Source organism: Rhineura floridana, chromosome 5, assembly GCF_030035675.1.
Source record: "Rhineura floridana isolate rRhiFlo1 chromosome 5, rRhiFlo1.hap2, whole genome shotgun sequence".
Taxonomy (NCBI): Eukaryota; Metazoa; Chordata; class Lepidosauria; order Squamata; family Rhineuridae; genus Rhineura; species Rhineura floridana.
The window spans coordinates 164,507,115-164,527,861 of record NC_084484.1 but is presented as its reverse complement, the minus strand read 5'-3'; the positions used below and the strand labels follow the sequence as shown (position 1 = coordinate 164,527,861).

General features: G+C 40.1%; 1 protein-coding gene across 8 annotated transcripts in view; it reads left to right on the top strand.

The window, feature by feature from the left end:
- YAP1 (Yes1 associated transcriptional regulator) overlaps nucleotides 1-20,747 on the top strand; it is a 132,631-nt gene that overhangs the window by 72,199 nt on the left and 39,685 nt on the right. For 4 of the 8 annotated variants that reach the window (XM_061628742.1, XM_061628746.1, XM_061628744.1 and 1 more), the window contains exons 3-4: nucleotides 2,059-2,174; nucleotides 9,791-9,904. In XM_061628742.1, the coding sequence (XP_061484726.1) occupies nucleotides 2,059-2,174; nucleotides 9,791-9,904 (230 nt within the window). The remainder of the gene's footprint in view (nucleotides 1-2,058; nucleotides 2,175-9,790; nucleotides 9,905-20,747) is intronic. The other 4 variants (XM_061628747.1, XM_061628750.1, XM_061628748.1 and 1 more) reach the window with 1 other exon arrangement.

Genomic DNA, 20,747 nt, shown 5'->3' with positions numbered 1-20,747 from the left:
TTAATTTGGCTCTGGCAGGATCTGGGAGAAATTGCTGATACGTTTTCCACAAATGTGCATTAGCGTCATCAGTTGCTCTAACTTTTTAGTGTTAATTTTCAAAAAGTTTTATTGGAAGGTGATATCTGAACTTCTTTTTCCAGGAAAGCTACTCTGTGAGTTTGAATGTGTGTGTATGTGTGTGGGGGGAGGATTAGTTGTTATTTGAATGGATGTTTATTAAAAAGGGATTGAGAAAGTCATCTAGAACTTTCATCACTCCCTTTTTAATGAAGGCTAAAAAGTGGTAGCTGATACAATGTTCACTAGCAAGAATTGAAAGTATCAAAAGCTGAACTAAGATCACAGTGCCCTCAGAACCTGCAAGGTTATGTTTAAAAATAAACTTATGTTGAAAAGTAATTTTTTTTAATTAAAAAAAATTAAACAAGTAGATTGGAAAGTTGTTGCCAGAATAAACAATGATGATTGTTTTAGCCCAGAATAGCAGTGTCTTGACTGACAAATCAAAACTAGCCACTACCTTACCTGGTTGTGCTTGCCATTTTTCTTTATCCGGTGTGTTCAATACACCACAATCTTTTGGGTATCCTTGCTGTAGCAGTTACCACATAAATAAATGTGCTTGCCTACACACTAGTATGGTTATCTGAAATACAAAAAAACCCCATTGTTTTTCTTAATTTCGTTTCCATTTCTCTGGTACATGTGCCCAACTGGCTATAGGAAATTAGTTAGTGTCTGTGTACACATTAGTGTCATCTTTTTCTGGCACTCTCTTTAGGAGGGTTGCCTGTGATGCAATATCCATGCACACCTTCCAAAGAAGAATGGCAACTGCATTATTAAAGCAGTCTGCTCTCTAATCTTGAGTGCTTCTCTCTGTTGTTTATGTTCCTAGAATTCTGACTAAGCAGATTTGAGGAAGCGGAAATGAAGCAGGGCAGTAAACACACTTTTTTAAAAAAAGAGAGGAGCAGGGAAAGAGAGCAACTTTTCCAGATCAGTTAACTTGTCTTGTTGGTAGCATATTCAGTGTAACTGGGCAGCTTCATAAAAACAAAATATTACTAATATTTAGATGAAGATAACAGGGTTTTAATTTGGTTGACCCCCCTTTCTTTTACAGTGAAGAGAGTAATTTTCCCATTTCCACTCCTTTCTGATTGGCCTTTCAAAATGGAGATAAAATTCCCCAATAAGGTAGCCCTACAGCACAGACTATTTAGTAAATTGTGGGCTTTTGGTGTGTGTGTGTGTGTGCATGAATGAACAAGAAAGTCTGCAGAGACTTGCCATTAAAATGTTAGTGCCCTATAAAAAGGTGATATATCATCACAAACCAAAGAGCTGACTTCATTAGAATGACCTGATGATTTGTACCTACTCATCTGTAACGTCATTGTGCCATCAGAAATCATACTGTTCTTTTTGGACACCTTTCTCAACTGTTAAATGCCCCTCCTCCAATTCATGGTCAAATTTGTATTTTGACAAATCTTTTTATATAATAATGCTAATTATGCTTCAGGCTAATTATACTCCAGGTTACAACGGAAAGCATGAAAACGTCAAAAATGGTCAACTCTCAGTTGGCTGCATTCAGAGCCGATGCAATCTTCTCTGCTCCCTATCCTTGTGTAGCCCTGGAGTTTTTAGCTGACTGTCCTGTCTTTTTTTGCCATGAGACCAACATTATTTGGTAGAGGTCTGTGAAGAGCGTCTTTAGACAGAGCCCTCTTGCATATTTTACAGGTTGTTTCTGGTCTAAAACATCAAGCCCTTCCGTGCCATACCGCAAATGCTCCTCTGTTTCAAAAACAGTTCAACATATTCCATGGGATCCATTCAAGCCAAAAGCCCCTTGGCCATGCTGAACTAACGTTGAAGTTCTTTAGCTACAGTGATTGGGACCATACTTTGTGAAGGGCAGTCGTCTATTGCCCCTTCTGTGTGAGCTTGTGCTTTGGTCCTCACTTTTCCCATTGTCTGTTGTAACCTTAAATGTCTTTATTGCAATAGTCTGTTATCTAAATTCCTTGTTCTGTTTTGTCTCAGTCACATTGATCAGACAACAACATGGCAAGATCCAAGGAAGGCCCTCCTTTCCCAGATGAATGTTACAGCTCCCACAAGTCCTCCAGTGCAACAGAGCATCATGAATTCGGCAACCGGTAAGGAGAAATCAACAAAAACTTCAAGGAAGTTGCTGTAGGCAGTTTAGTATTTCATAGTGTAATGTCATGCAGTGCTCAAGTGCAGTCTGTCATTACTATCTTCCATGCATGTTTCATATCCTCAGTAGCGTCTCTTCCATATAATTACTATAAACTAATGCTTCTATGAAGGACGTAGGACACCCAATTAAAAGTAATGACTTTGTATAATTAATGAGGAACCCACTTCAGGATATGGAAGTGAGATGTGACTTGGTTCAAGTCTGCTTTTAAGCAGTATCAAAGTTCATTTGCTGCTCTAGTTACTACATGTTAGTCAACATACCAGTTCTCTCTATTTTTCTCTTTTGTCCTCTTGAAACTTTTCTGCTTATTTCTTCTTTCGTATTTATTGGAATCTTAATGTATTTCTCTCCTGTCTGCTGTGATTTCATCATGAATTTCCTAACATTTGGTTTCTCGTGCAAACACTTTTGAAAACATCAGCATTGTTTTCTTCATCCCCTTTTTGGGAAGCGGCTCAGCAACCGCACAAGGCATTCTCTTTTATGATACTCAGTCTCTCATTCAAAAGATATGAGAGTCCTTCAGGTGTTACTTTATTGTATTAATTAAAACAATGTTAGTTAAAATGCTAGGTCTCTCTCCCCTCTATCACAGTTTCTGTCACTCATGGAAGATGACTGCATTGTGGGGAACCTTTTGTGTCTGTGGAGGCTCCTTGTGTCTGTTAGAATGCTGATTATGTAGGGAGTCTCTGGACACAAAAGGCTTGCTGCAGCTCATCTTCCAAGATCTGGGAAAGACTCTCCTTCTATGAGTTGGACAGTGATGGGGAAGAGCAGAGCTCGCATTTGTTCCCACTGCCCTCCCCTCAAGTGTTATCTTACAGTGTTAATTTATGCCTAAAGAGGGCTGTGATGTCAGCTAGATCTGTGCAGGCATCCTTTGGCTCGAGAAATATCAGGGTAATATTAGCTATGGCTATCTTCTAAACCAGAGTTTGAATCTGACTTCTCTCTCCAGTTTAAAGCTAACCATGGTTACCATTAACATTGGTGCAGCCATCATGCTTAAAAGAGACAGGAGGGGGTTTCTGCACAGGAGAAGGGGCAAGGTGGCTGTGAAGCCATGAGATGCTCACCATTATACTTAACCATGGTTAAGAGATTAGGAAACATTACTTGGAGATTCCTATGTACTAATCTTCTTGCCCAGTTCGCTATGTTTGTTAACTTAGTCACAACCAGATGCATGCTATAGAGATCTAGATTGGTGTTTTAGGGAATATTGTCTCTATGTGTCACTTTTAAATTGTGGTCATTGAGCACACTGCAATCCATGTGATCCATTTAGCACATTGCAATCCTTAACCCATATTAGTCCTTATGCTGTCTGAATGGGAAACGGTTGTGGTGAACTGCACCGTATGGCAGCATGGGTTCTCCTGTGCTATGGAGTTCCTTTGTTGAAAGGATAGAGCGAAACACCTTTTCCTGCCATTACTTTTCTCATTGTGCATCTTCTTGTTTTATCTAAAATAGGAATGGAGAACCTGTAGCAATCTAAATGTTGATTCCCATCAGACCCAGCCAGCGTGGCCAATAGACAACAGTCCAACAGCATCTGGAGGGCCACAGGTTCCTCAGCCTTGATCAGTGAGCTTCCCATAGGCATCTGGTTGGCCACTGTGAGAACAGAATGCTGGTCAAGATGGGCCACTGGCCTGATTCAGCTGGCTCTTTTTATGGTCTTATCTGAACAAATGTCAAGGCTCATAACATTACTGTATCTGTGAATTGCGTGTTAATTATTAATTTGTCCAGTCAGTGACTATATTATTCACTTACACAACTGCATCTTTCAAACTTGAACACCTGACTTCTCAAATGTGAAACTGCATGACTTTGATAAAATTACAAAGGAAGTGCATGGAAATTGTTGGATGAAGACTTTTAAGAGCTTGAATTTAGGAATTGTGAAAGCTTTACTTTTTGTAGTTTGCTCTCACGTTTATACGGGGAGTGGGGAAAGCTAAATGTTGTCTATCTGTCCACTGAGTAGTCTTTGTAACAAGGTGTCATTAAAAAAGCTATAGAGTAATAAGCTACAGAAAGAAGCTTCATCAATTGCTTTATGTAATCAGAAGACATATACAAAGAATCATAGAACAGTAGAGTTGGAAGGTGCCTAAGGGCCATCATGTCCAACCCCCTGCTCAATGTAGGCATCCAACTTAAAGCATAGCAGACAGGTGGCTGTTCGACTGTCTCTTGAATGCCTCCCTAGGTAATTGATTCCGTTGTCATAACGCTTCATAACAGTTAGGAAGTTTTTCCTGATGTTCAGCCAGAATCTGACTTCCTGTAACATGAGTCCATTACAGTAGCGTTAGAACTACTAAGCTTCAATCCCTCTGAGCTTCGCAATTGGATTTTCAACCACGATACGAACCAAGATAGGGTATCAATTGTGGCAGCCCCTTTCTCACCCTGGTTTCCTCTAATTAAACCCAACCACGCTATGTCATCCTATTTTGATATTCTGACCTGTGCCCCGTTACGAAGAGCCTTCACAGAACTAAGATTTCAAACGATGCCCTCAGCTTATCTCGAGGGCAGATATGCGGGAATCCCGCTAGAGGAGCGCTATTGTGTCTCAGGCTGCAAGGTACCTGAAGATTTAGTCCACTATGTGCTTCTTTGCCCCTTGTACAAGCACCCCAGGGAAAAAATTTTAGCTGCTTTTATTAGTTCTAGAGGGGGGATACCTTTTGACAATTTGGTGGTTGAGCTTTTAACCGATAATCACAAGCAGGTCACAATTGCCATGGCTAACTTTGCTCTAGCTGCAAAAAAGTTAAGGGCAACTTATGTGAAAACCGTCCCGGCCACAAACCCGATGTGACCGCATGTTTTATGTTTTATGGTTTTAAAATGTCTATTTTGCCTACTTCGTTTATTTTGTACTGTGAAATGGCCTATGTCTACATGCAAATAAAGAACTTGACTTGTAAAACTAATTCATGTTTTCCCAAAAGCAATGATGGTAGTTGCAACTTTTGAGTTGAGTCCTCAAATGGGGGATTATGGATAGATGGGAGAGAAACTGGCAGAGATTTTGGAGGACCGCTCCAATGATAGAAAATAGGGAAAGGTTCACATTTGATACGGTGGTTGATTATTGAGGGAGAGGGGGCACACCTGAAGCCACAAAAGAAGGTCAGATTGAGAACTAGTGAATTAATTTATTCACTAACAGAGAAAAAGTATTTTTTTTCTTTCAAAACTCTAAATTGGGAACTGCTTTTAAAAGGCTTCTTTTAAAAGGCTTCATGGTAGCCAGTCTTTATTCACTGTGTTTCTGCATGCAGTAATGCATATTTCTAATTTGAAAGACTCTTCCTTGGGTTAATAATGCTAGTAGCTACTAAATGGTTTGCTATTGGAGTGGGTTGTCCTTCATAAGCTTGAAAAATAAGTTAAGCTGCTTAAAAGTATCAAAGACTATGGAAAGAGCCTGGCATATGGGTATGTTCAGTTGAAATCTGACTTCCTATAATTTGAGCCCATTATTCAGTGTCCTGCACTCTGGGTTGATTGAGACGAGATCCTGGCCCTCCATGTGTCAACCTTTCAAGTACTTGAACAGTGATATCATATCTTCCCTCAGTCTTCTCTTCTTGAAGCTAAACATGCCCAGTTCTTTCAGTCTCTCCTCATAGGGCTTTGTTTCCAGTCCCCTCATCAACTTTGTTGCCCCCCTCTGAACCTGATCCAGTTTGTCTACATCCTTCTTAAAGTGCAGTGTCCAGTACTCAAGATGAGGCCTAACCAGTGCCAAACAGAGGGGAACCAATACTTCATGTGTTTTGGAAACTATCCTTCTGTTAATGCAGCCTAAAATAGCATTTGCCTTTTTTGCAACCACGAACCACGCTCATATTCAGCTTGTGATCAACAACAATCCCAAGAGATTTCTCGCATGTGGTATTGCTGAGCCAAGTATCCCCCATCTGTACATTTGGTTTCTTTTTCCTAGGTGTAGAACTTTGCACTTATCTCTGTTAAATTTTATTCTGTTGTTTTCAGCCCATTTCTCCAGCCTATCAAGATCTCTTTGAATTTTGTTTCTGTCTTCCTAGGTATTAGCTATCCCTCCCAATTTTGTATCATCTGCAAATTTGATAAACATTCCCTGTACCTCCTCATCCAAGTCATTAATAAAAATGTTGAAGAGCACTGGGCCCTGTGGTACCCCACTTGTTACTTCCCCCGACTTTGAGAAGGAACCATTGATAAGCACTGTATGAGTGCAATTCTGTAGCCAACTGTGGATCCACCTGATAGTTGTTCCATCCAGCCCACGTTTAGCTAGCTTGCTAATCAGAATATTTTTAAAAGCTTTGCTGAAGTCAATATGTATTATGTCCACAGCATTCCCACAGTCTACCAGGGACATTACCCGATCAAAATATGAGATCAGATTAATTTGGCAGCATTTGTTCTTGAGAAATCCATGTTAGTTTCTAATAATCATTGCATTGTTTTCAAGGTGCTTACAGACTGGTCGTTTTATAATCTGCCTCAGAATTTTCCCAGGGATTGTTGTCAGGCTGACTAGTCTGTAATTCCCAGGTTCTTCCTTTTTGCCATATCTGAAGATAGGGACGTTAGTCCTCCTCCAGTCATCCAACCCTTCACCATCCTCTGTGATTTCACAAAGATAGTGGTACTCCATCTCATGATTCCCAATTGGCATTCTGATACTGAAGGTAGCACATAGCCATTGTTGCTTTAGCGATTGATAGCCTTATCCTCATGAATTTATCTAATCCCTTTTGAAAGCCATCAAAGTTGGTTACTGTCACTACATCTTGTGGTAGCAAATTCCATGGGTTAACTATGCCCTGCATGCCAAAATGCTCCATGTTTGTCCCGAATCCTCCAAAATTAGATTAACTGAGGTTGGGTTCTAGTATTATGAGAAGAGGGAGAAAAGCTTCTCTTTCTCCACACTGCATAATTATATACACCTCTATCATTATCCCCCTTGCTCTCCTTTTTTCTAAACCAAAAAGCATCAACTATTTTAACGTTTCCTTGTAGGGGATTGTTTCAATCCCTTAATCATTTTGATTTCCCTTTTTTTGAACCTTTCCCACGTCTACAGTTTCCTTTTTGAGGTGCAGCAATTAGAACTGTACACACAGTATGCTCAGGTGTGATCATACCATAGATTTGTATAATGGTATTATGATATTGGCAGTTTCTTAACCTGGAATTTGCCTTTTTCACAGCTGAGTTGACAGTTTCATTGAGCTGTCTACCACAACTCCAAGATCTTTTTCCTGGTCAGTCACTACCAGTTCAGACCCCGTTAGGATATATGTGAAATAAGGAATTTTTGCCCCTATGTGCATCACTTTACACTTGCTCACATTGAACCACATTTCCCATTTTAATGCTTGCTCACCAAGTTTGGAGAGATGCTTTTGGATATCCTCCAAATCTCTTTTTGTTATTACTACCCTGAACAATTTGATAAGAACCGCCATGCTGTATCTGGCCAATGGCTCATCTAGTCCAACTTCTGTTCTCACAGTGGCCAACCAGATGCCTTTATGGGAAGCCCGCAAGCATGTCAAGAGTGCAACAGCACTCTCCCCACTTGTGATTTCCAGTAACTGGTATTTAGAGGCATACTGCCTCCGACAGTGGAGGTAGAACATAGCCATCATGGCTACCAGCCATTGATAGCCTTTTCTTTCATGAAATGGCTTAATGAAAATGAGTTTTGAGAAATAGACAAAGGTGCATTGGCATGGTCTACCAAGCGCATTAGTTATAGGTCCTCAGAAAAAGGGAGCTGAATAAGAATAGATAAGAGCACTAGGGAGGGACATGTAATAAGGTTCTCAGGATTGCAGCTGATCACAAGCCCAACAAGACTTGGCAGTGTGGTGTAGCTGCAGTAAAAAAAGCTAATGCAATTTTAAGCTACGTTCCCGTCGTGGGAACTAATACTTACACTTTATTGTAGCCATGCTGTTGGCATACTTGGCTACCTCACTGCTCATCCCTAATTCCAGTTCATTTATGACCCAGTTATTTATGGGAGTTGTAGTCCACCAGCATCTGGGCTGCCCCAGTCTAAAAGGTTAGACTAAGAGCTGGTACGTAGATTTTGTTGAAACTTGATGAAGTCCGTGAGGGTTAAGAACAACTTCATGAACAATGTAGATTCTGAAGAGGGGTTTGGTGGAAAAACAGATGGGCCTGTTTGGGAGGGATTTCAGAGCGTAAAAGGGCAGCAAGGTATAATGAATATAGCATATTGAGGGAAAAGGAAACCTTCAGGCTGCTGAAGTGCAAATAATGTTGGCGTGGGTGTATCTGAGGTAATGTGAAATACCAGTTTTACTCTCCACCTTTTGAGCTTTATAGAAAGGCAGCATAAAAATATTGCTAATAAACTTTCCCCTCGAATGTGTTCTTCACATCTCTCCACTTGTGCCAACTTGAGTGGTCCTTCCTGATTTCAGATTTCATTCTCTCTGCTATGGGGGAGCAACATTGAAAGCCTGTTAGTTAATCATCTTTGCTTTATACTTAATCTTCATACATTTACATAATCAGTGTGTGCGTTTGGAATTTGCACTGGAATTAAGTGGGGCAAGTTGTGCTTCTGTGATGTTTCAGTGCTGAACATTAGCACACTGCTCAGTAAGATAGGACATTGCAGAAAAGACAGAACATTGCCATTTCCCGCCAATAAACAAATGTGTTTATGATTAACAGTCTATATAGTTCTTGTATACAATGATTTATAATTTCTGGTTCATCTGTGCTCTCATCAATCTTGCAAGAAGTAGGTGATTATTCTCCCATTTGGAGAAAGTCTCTGACAAGTCATCCTGTGTAGGGAGTCCATGGCCCTCTCTGCTCAGCCGAAGTGTAGCAGAGTATGGCCCACTAGAACATACTGGCCCTCACTAAGTTAGAGAGAAAATACAGGAGGCTCTGGTATCCTGTCTACTACAGTGCTGTAATAATTTTATACAACTCTCCTAGTTATATATAAAAAATGCACTGCAACTTAGGGGGGGATTGTTTAGGAAAACCTAACTAAACAAGAATGTAAAGGGAACCACCAGTAAATCCTTAAAGCTCCTGGAATATGAATGTTCAGCCACTCCTAAAAGGTGATAAAAACAAAGACAGAAATAAGTGCTTTGTTGCAAACAAAATACGAGGCCTTTGGGCACAAGGACTGGCCTCTTGCATGTGTTTGTATGTGTATTTCTGCCACCAGCATTGAGTCCTGGGAAAAGGATTTAATGGCAAATTTGGAGCAAATAAAAGATGGAGTGAACTCTGGGGTATTTTGTGTTTTCACTCCTGATGTGGGGGACAGGTGCTTTACTGTAACACAGCTTCTTTCTCTGTTCCCCGAAACCCTCAGAGCTACTAGATACTGAAACTAATAGTTTCACGTGTGCTGTGTTCTGTGTAAATTATTTTGGGGGTTCTTTATTTTTTTTAAAAATTAGCTAACTTTTTCAGCAGGGACAAACCAGAGCCTACTATGAATTGCTTCCTTCTGTGTTACAGGCCCGCTCCCTGACGGATGGGAACAAGCCATGACCCAGGATGGAGAAATTTACTACATAAACCATAAGAACAAGACCACATCTTGGCTAGATCCAAGGCTTGACCCACGCTTTGGTAAAAGTTCCTCTCTCACTTAAGACTCTTTCTCCCCTCCCCTCTTAAGACACCTTTGTATTTAGATAAATATACCCCCCTTTATTTTACTGGAGGACTGTAGTCAAAGATTTGGCGAAGTATGTCAGATTCATTTTTAAAATTCATCCCTACCTACCCCATGTCTTTCCAGCTGTTGTGTGCTTTTGCCCGCTTCTGTTACCACATAACACGCCTACCTCTAGGCAGCAGGTGAAATTTCTCCCCAGCATCCTCTTCTTGTTGACACCACCAACCACCATCTTTCGAGTTTTCTGCTGCTTCCTTGCATCCCCTCTTCAGATTCTTGTTTTGCAGGTGACTTTAAAAATACGTAGCATTTGTATAATGTTTGACATGCTTTATCTACACTGACATTTTATTGTAATGATTGTGTAAGGTTAGGCCAATATTATCCTTCTATTGCAGATGGAGGACTTGGGCTGTTAATGGTGGTTAATGGTGGCTTCAGGCCACCTGGTTAGTTCAGGGAAAAGACAAGATTTGAACCAGAAGTATCCTGGTTCATGGCTTGGTCTCTAAGCTTCTATCCTACAAAGGAAATAGGGACAGCTGATCTGCCTCATGAATCGTCTTTCCACTCAGCTTTTCAGCCTTCATTTTTCCTTGAGGTACCTCCCACTTTTTCTCAGGGCTTCCAAGCACCTCTAGGTCAATCCCTTCTGCCAATCAGTACATACCTTTGCTCTCCCTTTACTGATTTTTCTACTTCTTGAACAGCAACTACATTGGCAACGCTTGATTGTCTCTCTCAGTAGGTAGGATTGTTGTGAACATTCTGTGATGTCAGAATACCTCAGCCAGTGGTTGGCATACAGAGCTAGCTTGCAGGTGACAACCAGCTGATACCAAGATCCAGGACTTTATAAGACCTGTGTGTTTAGGGTTGTCGGGTTTTGTTTCACTCATGGGTTGACCTGACAATAGAAATATATTCAGTATAATTGCCCACATTTATAAAAAGTTATTTAATTTTTGCTTGCTATGCCAAGATACTTATTTTCTAACTTGCATTGTTATAAGCCTTGCACTCTAGTTCTCTGTAATGAATTGGGGGGGAAAGTCCTAAACGAATACAAGATGGAGCACTTTGGAAACAAAGTTCTTTATAACAAAGAACTGTGTGCACTCTAAGTTTATTTCAAATTTAGCAAGCACTAATGTCTACAACTGTCATCCCTTCTTTATATGTGGCATATGTGAAAGATCCAGACAATCCCCATTACAGTAAATGGTGGCTGCACAGCTGTGGAGTATGTTGAAGCATTTGATGAATAAGGGATTCTTCGATGGATTGGGGAAGGATGGGTAATGGTGTTGCAAAATTAAGTTTTTTGGCAACTAGTTTTACATAGACTTTTCAGAATGCATTAGCCTTTAATTTTGTGTGGGATCCTTTTGGTTTCAGTTTCTATCCTCAAAGTTTACTGGGAAATTGGACTTGGAACTGGTTTCGTAGATGAGTGGTTCGTAATGAAAGTATGTTTATTTCATGCACAGAACAATCCTGCCCACATTTACTCGCAAGTAAGTCCTACTGTGTTCAATGGGACTTGCTTGCTAGTAAGTGTGTTTAGAATTGCAGTCCAAATGTCTGGAGTTCAAACAGATAGAGAGGATTTTAATACTTTATGCCTGTGTAGATGGACTGTTGCAGAAGTACAGAATACCACTGATACTAGCAAGAAAGCAGATATTTGTGGCTTCCAAAGTTTAGTCTTGGCCTTAGTGCAGCTAAATGAAAATAATGTGCAGATCACAAGTAGCTCAGGCTGAGGGTATACAAAAGGCTTTGAAGCTTTACAGGGTTTTTGACATACCAGCTGCTGTGGGCCTCTTTGGGGAGAGGCATTAACTCCACAAATGCTCATTGCTGGAAGAGATTATGTTAGCTCTCACTACTACTACTTGTATGTAACGTGTTTTACAGTGCAGTCCTAACCATGTCTACTCAGAAGTAAGTCCCATTAAATTCAATGGAGCTTATTCCGTTGAACGTTTAAATGGTGAATAAAACTCCTGACTCTCATGGTATAATTAAATACAGGAAAAGTTTAAAAGCCCTCTTTTGTTTGCACTGCAGACAGAAAAGAAAGTTGAAGATTGCAAAAGAGTAGATGAAATCACAAGTTATTCAGCCAGTGAGACACTATACCAGTGCCCTTCCCTGTTCCATAATTGTCACTCAGTATGAGCAAAGGTTTACCACTGAAAGGGGTGGGGTTCTGATAACAGTCTACAAATCACCTAGTAAATTTGAGGTGCTGTTCATCTAATATAGGAAAAAGTGGTGAACTGCAAAAAAACGTTTCCATGTGTCCTGGGTGTTCTTGTTGAGGGCTCTGGCCACCCTGGAGCATTTTAGTGATGTCTACAACTTATTATTACTATTAGAATGTATTACCTGCCCTTCACCCAGAGGTCCCAGGGCGGGTTACAACAATTTTAAAACAATTAAAACAGTTAAAAAACAGCCTAACCAACATCACAGAAAATAGGGCGGGTCCTAAAAATATACATCTCAAGGGTCAAAGGCCAGAGTAAAGAGGTGTGTCTTCAGCATTCACGGAAAGTTGTACAATGAAGTTGCCAGATGCATCTTGGTGACTTGTGGAGGTGGGAGGATTTAGGAGTATGGAAAAGGGGACACCTCCTTTCCCATCTTCCTGAAGCCTTCCCCTACTTTGCTAGATAGCGCTACAGGGGTCAGGTGCAGGGTTGCCTGCCAGCCTCTCCAACCTGACTACCTTATTGCTACATAGAAGAAATGGGGAGGCTTCTGGAGAGTGGGAAAGGAAATAGGGCACCCTTTTCCCTACCCCCCATTCTTTCTATCACATTGTGTAATGGGGAAAGATTTTTTTTAAAACCTCATAGCATGTATTTCTCTGTCTTCCACCATCACCCATGGTAGGAATCCTACAGTGTTAAGGGGTCATGTCCCATGCCCCTCCATTTCTCTCTTTTTTAAAATAACTTGACACCCTCAACAGACCACCCTCTAAGCATCCAGCTGTCCAGAAATTGTATGAAGTACTCCTTCCTTCCAATCATTTTGTGTATCAATGATTTTGTAGGACATGTATAGGTGGAGCTGCAATTTGGTTAGCATAATGTGTCCATGAGTGTATTATTGTTGTTGTTGTTGTATAATGTGTCCATGGGTGTAATATTGTTGTTAAGTTGCTTAATACCTGAAGGTTTCCAGGCGACTTTCAACAATGTTAAAGACAAAGATATACTATAAAAATAAAACATAATGGCTTGAGTGGGGGGGATGCTTATGGACACTGAATAGAGATGGTGGTCAAAAAAACTTTTCCATTCCACCACTGCCACTGGTTTGTGTCACTTGTAAAGTCCTGTAGCCTAGATGAATAATTGCAACTAAAGTTAAACTGGTGGCCTATGTTGGAGTGCTGCTGCCTGAATGCTGTTTAGGAATTAGTACTGTCTCAAGCTTCAGACAATTTTGTATTGTCAGCAGCAACATGCAATAACTTTCAGGGCTGTATAATTTTCAGAAGCAGGGTGCTTGTACGGGACTGCAGAATAAAGCTTTATTTGTAATGTATCTGTTCCCCTTTATCTTCATGGATACCCACATTTAAGCTGCAGGGTCTTATCTCTTACACGCTGCACTGCCCCAGGTCATCTCCAAGCAGAAAGTATGGAATTATTAGACACTCTGAGTTAAAACCTATTTTTTATTATTATATCTCAATGCCAAGCATTAAAATAGCTAGCTCAAAAATGGAATTTGTTGACTATCAAACAGCACGGGCATTTACTTCCCATGGCGTGACAATATAGCCATTACCTCTGGGAAGTTCTAGACTCTTAACTGTAGATGATCTTCCTTAGTGTGGGTATATGTATACAGAGCCACATGGAAAATTGTAATTTCACAATTGCTCCTCTTTATGGATTTATATCTTTAGTGCAAAGGGCATCTGGACAATTTTTAATGATGTGTCTATGTAGTAAAAGTTTCTAATTAGTAACAAGCAGATATGTTTAAACTGTATTGGTAACCAATTAAAACTCATGGTTGCACAAAGAAATAGATGAACCAGAAGGTTGGGGACTTGATCTAAGTTAGCTCTTTCCCCTGTGATTTGGTTTAAATTGCCTTGTTTTTAAATTATTCTACCCTGTGTGGCTCAGCAATGGCCTGAAATAGAGTGGAGGAGGAACTATTTGTTTCAGGTTATAAACCCTTCCTTGCCTGGTTACCTGGAAGAAATTCTGACCAAGTGAATTGCTATTTAGGCATATTGAATGTCTCCCTTCCTGACGCTACACTGAGTGCTGGCATTGGATCATTTTATTTATTATACTGCACCCTTTGGTGTTTCCTTTTTCTGGGCTTCTTAACAAAGCAGACAAATGAGTAACAGCAATCACAGAAGAAAAAGACGAATAGACCAAAACAGCAGAGATATCAGAGCAGATGCTCACAAAGGTTAGAACAAATTCAGATGATTAAAAAGCCCTCTCTTCAGTCAACACTTCTGAAGGCAGGAGAAAGGGGGCTTTGGAAGATGATTATAACATGCAAGCAGATTCATTAGGGCAAAGGAAGTTCAGATATTTTGTGGTGATGATATCAAAGTAATTTTAGAGCTGTACCATGGACCTGTGTTACTCTGGGAAGCAAACCATGTTTGGATGGGTTGGGGTGACTGCTTCTTCTCCCAGGAAAGTGATCTGCAAGTATCACATCTGGGCCATGTGTTGATGCTCTGAAAAGGAAAAGTGTTTTTTGTTTTTGCTCCTTTTTCCTACACAGTTGATCTCTCTTCATTTCTCTCCTCCTCCTAACACTTACTTATGAGAGTTGTTAAAGGCTATCTGGAATAAAGAGCTAGAGCAGTGCTTCCAAAACTTTGCATATGGAACCTCCTTTGTAACCTCAAAATTTTTTGCAACCCCCAAATGCTAATTGTTGTAATTTTAGTCTGTTAATTGAAGAAATACATAATGAAGTGTTAAATAATGTCACTTTTTATTCATCACAAAAACAAATGTGATGATATTTATTACCTGCCCTTTACCGGGTTACAGCAGTATAAACAACCTTTAACAAATTTTGAAGGAAATGAAAGGAAGGAGAGGTAAAAGTAAACCACCCAGAGTGGTGAACAGAGCCTGGTTGATGCCAGGCCGTTTGGATTCTGGTTTTAAGTGTTCCACCTGTATACAATGATGCCTCCTCTTCAGCACTTGGCTCAGGAAGCTCTATAGGACAACAGTAATAATATGTCTAGTAGACAGGATGTGAACAGGTGAAGCTTTCACCATAATTGTATTTCCATACTAGAAAAGGCTTAATCTAATTTCTGTTTAATTTTGGCCTGCCACACAGCTGTTAAAGGCACAAGAGCCCTGCTGGCCCCCAGTGACAACCCTAAACCATGCAAAGAATTCAAGTTAAGAGTAAAAACAACAAAATGCGAGCAACTTAACATATTTAAAATATTTTAAATGAACATATACATCTGTATAAAAACACACTCAAAGCCTTGATAAATAGCCACAAAATACACTGGGCATGTGCAATTTCAGATTTTAAAACTTTACCCATACTTTTTTTTTTTGTCACTTACTGCCTTGGGTCAGCCACTAACTCCCAGACTAACCTACCCCATGTAGCTGTTGCTCCATTGAACTCTGTAGGATTTACTTCTGAGTAGACATGATTAGGATTGCAGTCTAAATCTTTGTATTATAGACATAAATTTTTGCTTCCTTTAATCAGAATGATGTATCTTTATACTGTAAAGTCCCATGTGACCTCCACCAAAAAAGTAGTACAGCTTCAAAGCTTCAACAGAATCTTAGTCTGGTCTGATTACTGCAGTTTTATTTACCTGGGAGTAAGCCCCATTAAATATGAAGAGACTTTCTTCTGAGTAGACATGTATACATTGTACTACACAGTGAATTTTTAATGAGTAAGCATTAGGTATGCATTTGTGGGGGGAAGCTTCATGACTGCTTCCCGTTACTTTTTTGGCAGGCAGCCCCCTGTGTCTTTACAGCTAGAGCTAGCTAGCTTGATTGATCTTCCCTCACTCTTGCTGACAAAAGAGAGTGGGGAGGAGAGATGCTGGAGCTTAAATAAGCCCAGCTGGCCCCTTCTCTTGATGCAGTCGCTGGAGTGCTGTGCTGCTCAGCTCTCTGTGTGGCAGGAACTGACTGTGCCAGCTGGAAGGGAGGAAGGGAGGCAGAAGCGGCTGCATGCAGTGCAGGTTCGCAAGTTGGTGGTGTACAGACCAGACATTAATTAATTTTAAAGATCAATAAATAATTCTTCTGTTGGCTCTTTGTGACCCCCTGGGGTTGCTTCGCAGCCATCCTGGGGGTCCAACCCCCAGGTTAGGAACCACTGAGCTAGAGCAGAGGTCACAAGCTGGAAATATCTCCCTTCTGGAAACACAGTCTGCTGTAAATAATGATGTCTTCTCACTCTGAGCAATGCTACAACTTGTCTTAAGCATTCCATCATTTCCTAAGATGCTAACTGCTGCATCAAAACTCAAAAGCTTCAATATCCAAAAAAGATGCATACAGCTGTTTCATTTTTAAACTGCATAGCTTCCCATTTGGGGCCCACTCTATGCATAGACAGGCTTGAGTACATGCCAGGATATTATTATTATTATTATTATCATCATCATCATCATCGTTGTTGTTTTGTGGTTGGACTTTTAATCTGTTCCAGGCCCTTTCAGTCAAAGAGCTCAACTGAAGGGAGCAGGAAAAGGAGAAACTCAAGCCTGTGGGCAGGCAGGAGACAGGAGGCTTCCTTGAAACTTGAAGTTATGTGCTTCAGCTTTCAAATATCTGTGCCAAGGAAATTTGTTCTGCTTGGGCTCTTGTCTTGTCTGACCTTCTCCCCCAGCTCACAATACATATTAAAATCCAGAATTAATGAATTGAATCCTGACCTTCCTCTTGCAAATTCATGGAACAGAATTCATGTTCACAGATCAGGACCTTCCCTGCTGTGGGTTGTATTCAGTGTAGCATAAGTAGATTGCTCCGTCAATGCAAGGCTTTCCCCCTACGTACCCACTAAATCTATTCCTGGGGTTCCCCCAATCCTACAGAGGAGATTTGGGAACTGCGCAGGATGGACGTGGGGGGAGGAGAGTGGGAGGAAATCCCTTTGAGCTAGTGCTAGCTCTTGTATTAGTGCAACTTTTTAGTACGGATGTGCATTGTATTTCTAGAAATCACAAATAACAAACAAATAGGGCTGATTTGGGCCTATTTGTATCCTGTCCAAATCGGGTAGAAGCAGCTACAAATCTCTACAGGGCAGATCAGTTAGTTCCAGTTTGATTTGTAGAGATTTGTACAGATCTGTAGCTCAGACAGCCTTTAATGAACCCAGACAGGGTGTGTCTGAAATGCAGCAATTACAGCACCATAAAGGAGAACACCAGGTTTGGGAGGGAGGCTAGAATGCTATCACCCCACCCAGTACTCTCTAATCACAGTGCTTGGAAGGGGTGAAGTCTTAACATGGAGAGATCTTTGTAAGTTCTGTCTCTTATAAATTTTTGCAGGGGGTTGGTGGCATTTGTTCAGCTTGTGTATGTTTTCTTTCCAAATCAGTCCCAGTCCCATCCTTATTTAATTTTTTTTAAAGTTTGTTGTCTGTTTTTATTTTATTCTGTTCTGATTGCTAAGAATAATTATAATACCTTGTGGGCATATTTAGCCATGGCTTTCTATAATAATAATAACAGTAGTAGTAGTAGTAGTATCATCATCGCTTCCCACAAACAATAAGAAGCAGCCAGCTTGTGTGGTTACACTATAATAATAATAATTATTATTATTATCATTATCACTATCATTATCATTATCATCATCATCATCACTATCATTATCATCATCATCCAAACCTTGTGGGCATATCAACCAGCATTCTGAGTTAAGAATTATTATTATTATCATTAACATAATTATCATTATTACTATTAATATTGTTTCCAATTGCTCACCACAGTGAATATTAATATTAAATAGTGTTTTTAGTTTTCCCTCATTCACTACATTGGCAATTTGCCCCATATATGACAGGGTCTTTAAAGAAAAAAAAAAATCTTGGACAAAGCAAATTTTAAAGGTGGCTAGCATGAAAACCCCTGGAGCTATCCACCTGCAGCCTGGCAGGCAGGATTAATCCCCTATATAGCAGCTGCCTTGCCTCTAGGTCAAAAAGCAAGAAAGTTATGGTTGTTTTGGTTTTGCAATGTAAAACAACATATTTCTGGAGATATGTAATACCTGGATTGTGATCCAGATTCAGGTTGGATTGGGTCCGAATCTGTCCAGACTGGATTGGGCTTGATCTGTATTTACATATAGGGAGCCACAAATCAGACTGAGGTTACGTGCACAGGCCTACCTTTTAGTTATACCACCCCATGTTTTAGAGTAAGGAAAGTATGGAGTTTCCATCTGAGGTACCAAAATTTCCCGGGATCAAACTCCTCCTGCCTCTTAAGAATAGTGTTCTTAGCAACTCTAAGTTACAAGTAGCATGATTCAAAAGTTTTACCGTTCAGTGATTAGGATATTTCAAATGTTTTGTTCCTGATTACTCTGTTTGTAGTATATTTTCAGTTGTCAACACTGAAAACAACCCAAGATAAAACACCAAGAGAGGAATAAATGTCATCATCAAGAGAACTAAAATCCTTTGCCGTACTCCTCAGAAAGTCTCTACTACTAGATAAGATGTAGAACAAAATAAGCAATTGTGTACATGCCCAATTCTAGCATTTTGGAACAGAAGAAATCAAATGCATTGTGTCTTGGATGTCAAGGAATTCCTTTTCCTTGTCAACTCGTGGGTTCAAAAAGTGGTTCCTTATTTCCCTGTTTGTTCTCACTGGACTGAAGCACTGGCAATTAAATAAAGCATCTTGTTTGCACATTCTGTCTTTTTGATTCAGCTGTTTAGATTTGTAGTCTTATAAACTGCTCAAAATTTAGTGGCCTTCTTTGTAAATTCTTAATACTTTAGCTGAATCTGGGTTCACTCGCTCTCTCCCCTTTTATAGTGTGTATGGTTTTTATAGTAAGCTTCTTCAAGTGGAAATTGTGGCAGGCGTGAAGGCTCTTCAAGTGTAACTAGGGCTTAACAGGTTGCACTTCTTCATTTCTCATGAACCGTTTGAGGTAGGGCTGCGGAGTCGGTACGCCAGACCTTCGACTCCGATTCCAACTCCTCTATTTTTCTACTGTCCGACTCCAACTACAACTCCACCCAAAATTGCTTCCAACTCCACAGCCCTGGAAAGGGCTGTAAATGTCTTTTTAAATTGGAAGCTCTCGTAGGAGCATTTTTATCGCTGCCTGAATATTCGCTGATCTTGGCATCACAGCATTTGTCTTCATCTGGGTCCTGTGTCATACACTGACACACAAAATGTTTTCCATCTTGAGTTATGGTGAAATGCTCAACTACAGCTGACTTCATTGGAAGCTTCTTTGACATTTTGAATTTATATTTTTAAAAAATTGTCAATCAAAATTTATTTTGAAGCTGGAGTCGGTACATTTCTACCAACTCCACTCAAAATTGCTTCCGACTCTGACTCCACAACTCTGACTCCACAGCCCTTGAGGACCAAGAAGGTGAATGGAGCAAGGCCAGGTCACTCATTATGAAAGACAATAATTGCTGCCAGTTCCTTTTGTCTTGGATCCTATGCTGTTCCTATAATGGCTGAAGGAAGGGATCATGCTGATGCTATCTGCATAGCATAAGTGACCAGGATAAATGAATGAGCCTGTGCTGGCATGAGTTGTATCTGGACAGAGGGAGATTGCCCCATTCAGTGCGGTAGACTGGGGGTTTGAACTGCAGCCTCCAAAGCAAAATATTTTGTCAGCGTGCCTTCGAAAGCAAAAAAAATGTTCTTTGGAGTATCATTTTAATCATTAACGAATGGGCAAAACATTTTCAAATTTCAGAACCACAGAAACTGTACAGAAGTTGTACTCCATTTTAATTGCTCTTGAAGTCATCCACAATTCATATGTGAGGATGAAACCAAATTTGATGAAAAGTTCTAGTATATTTATTTATTCATTTATTGTGCTTATATACCGCCCCATAGCATATAAACTGCAAATTTGCCTGTCTAAGTTGGTGCACTGTGCTGACACTGCAAAGTTAAATAGCTTAGTCATAAATTCTGTTACTCCTTCTTTGTGGAAAATACAAGGGGACCACTTCTTAATTGAATTATTCAAACAGCAAGACCTTATGTAAAAGAAGCAAAAATGCCAGGGTTCTGCCTATGTTTGCTACATATTTTTGAAAGGAACAAATCCAGCCTCCATTAAATGCAATAAATTGGCCAATTTTTGCATTACAGACAATATTAATTCTCTTAAATATCGTGTATTTGAGTATACATAGAAAATAACTCTCTTCTCCATGTCCTATTAGATCTCTATGTACATGGGAATGTTTGGGGAAATACTCAATTGTGTGATCTTCTATTGGCATTGTGAAGCAGTATAGTCCTAGGGGGACTCCTTAACATATTACTGTTGATCAATAATATGTCTTTTGTCTTAGTGCAATACTGGCTCACAGTACTGTAAGTCCAGCTCTTCTGAAATGACATTGGAAATTGACTTTTGTCTTTCAACCTTGTCCATTCCTGGGACTTACCATGAAAGCTTGAGCATCCAGGGCAAGATAATTATAAGTTCTTTTACTAACGGACTTGGCCCGCAATCCTATGTAAGGTTATCTGGGAGTAAGTCC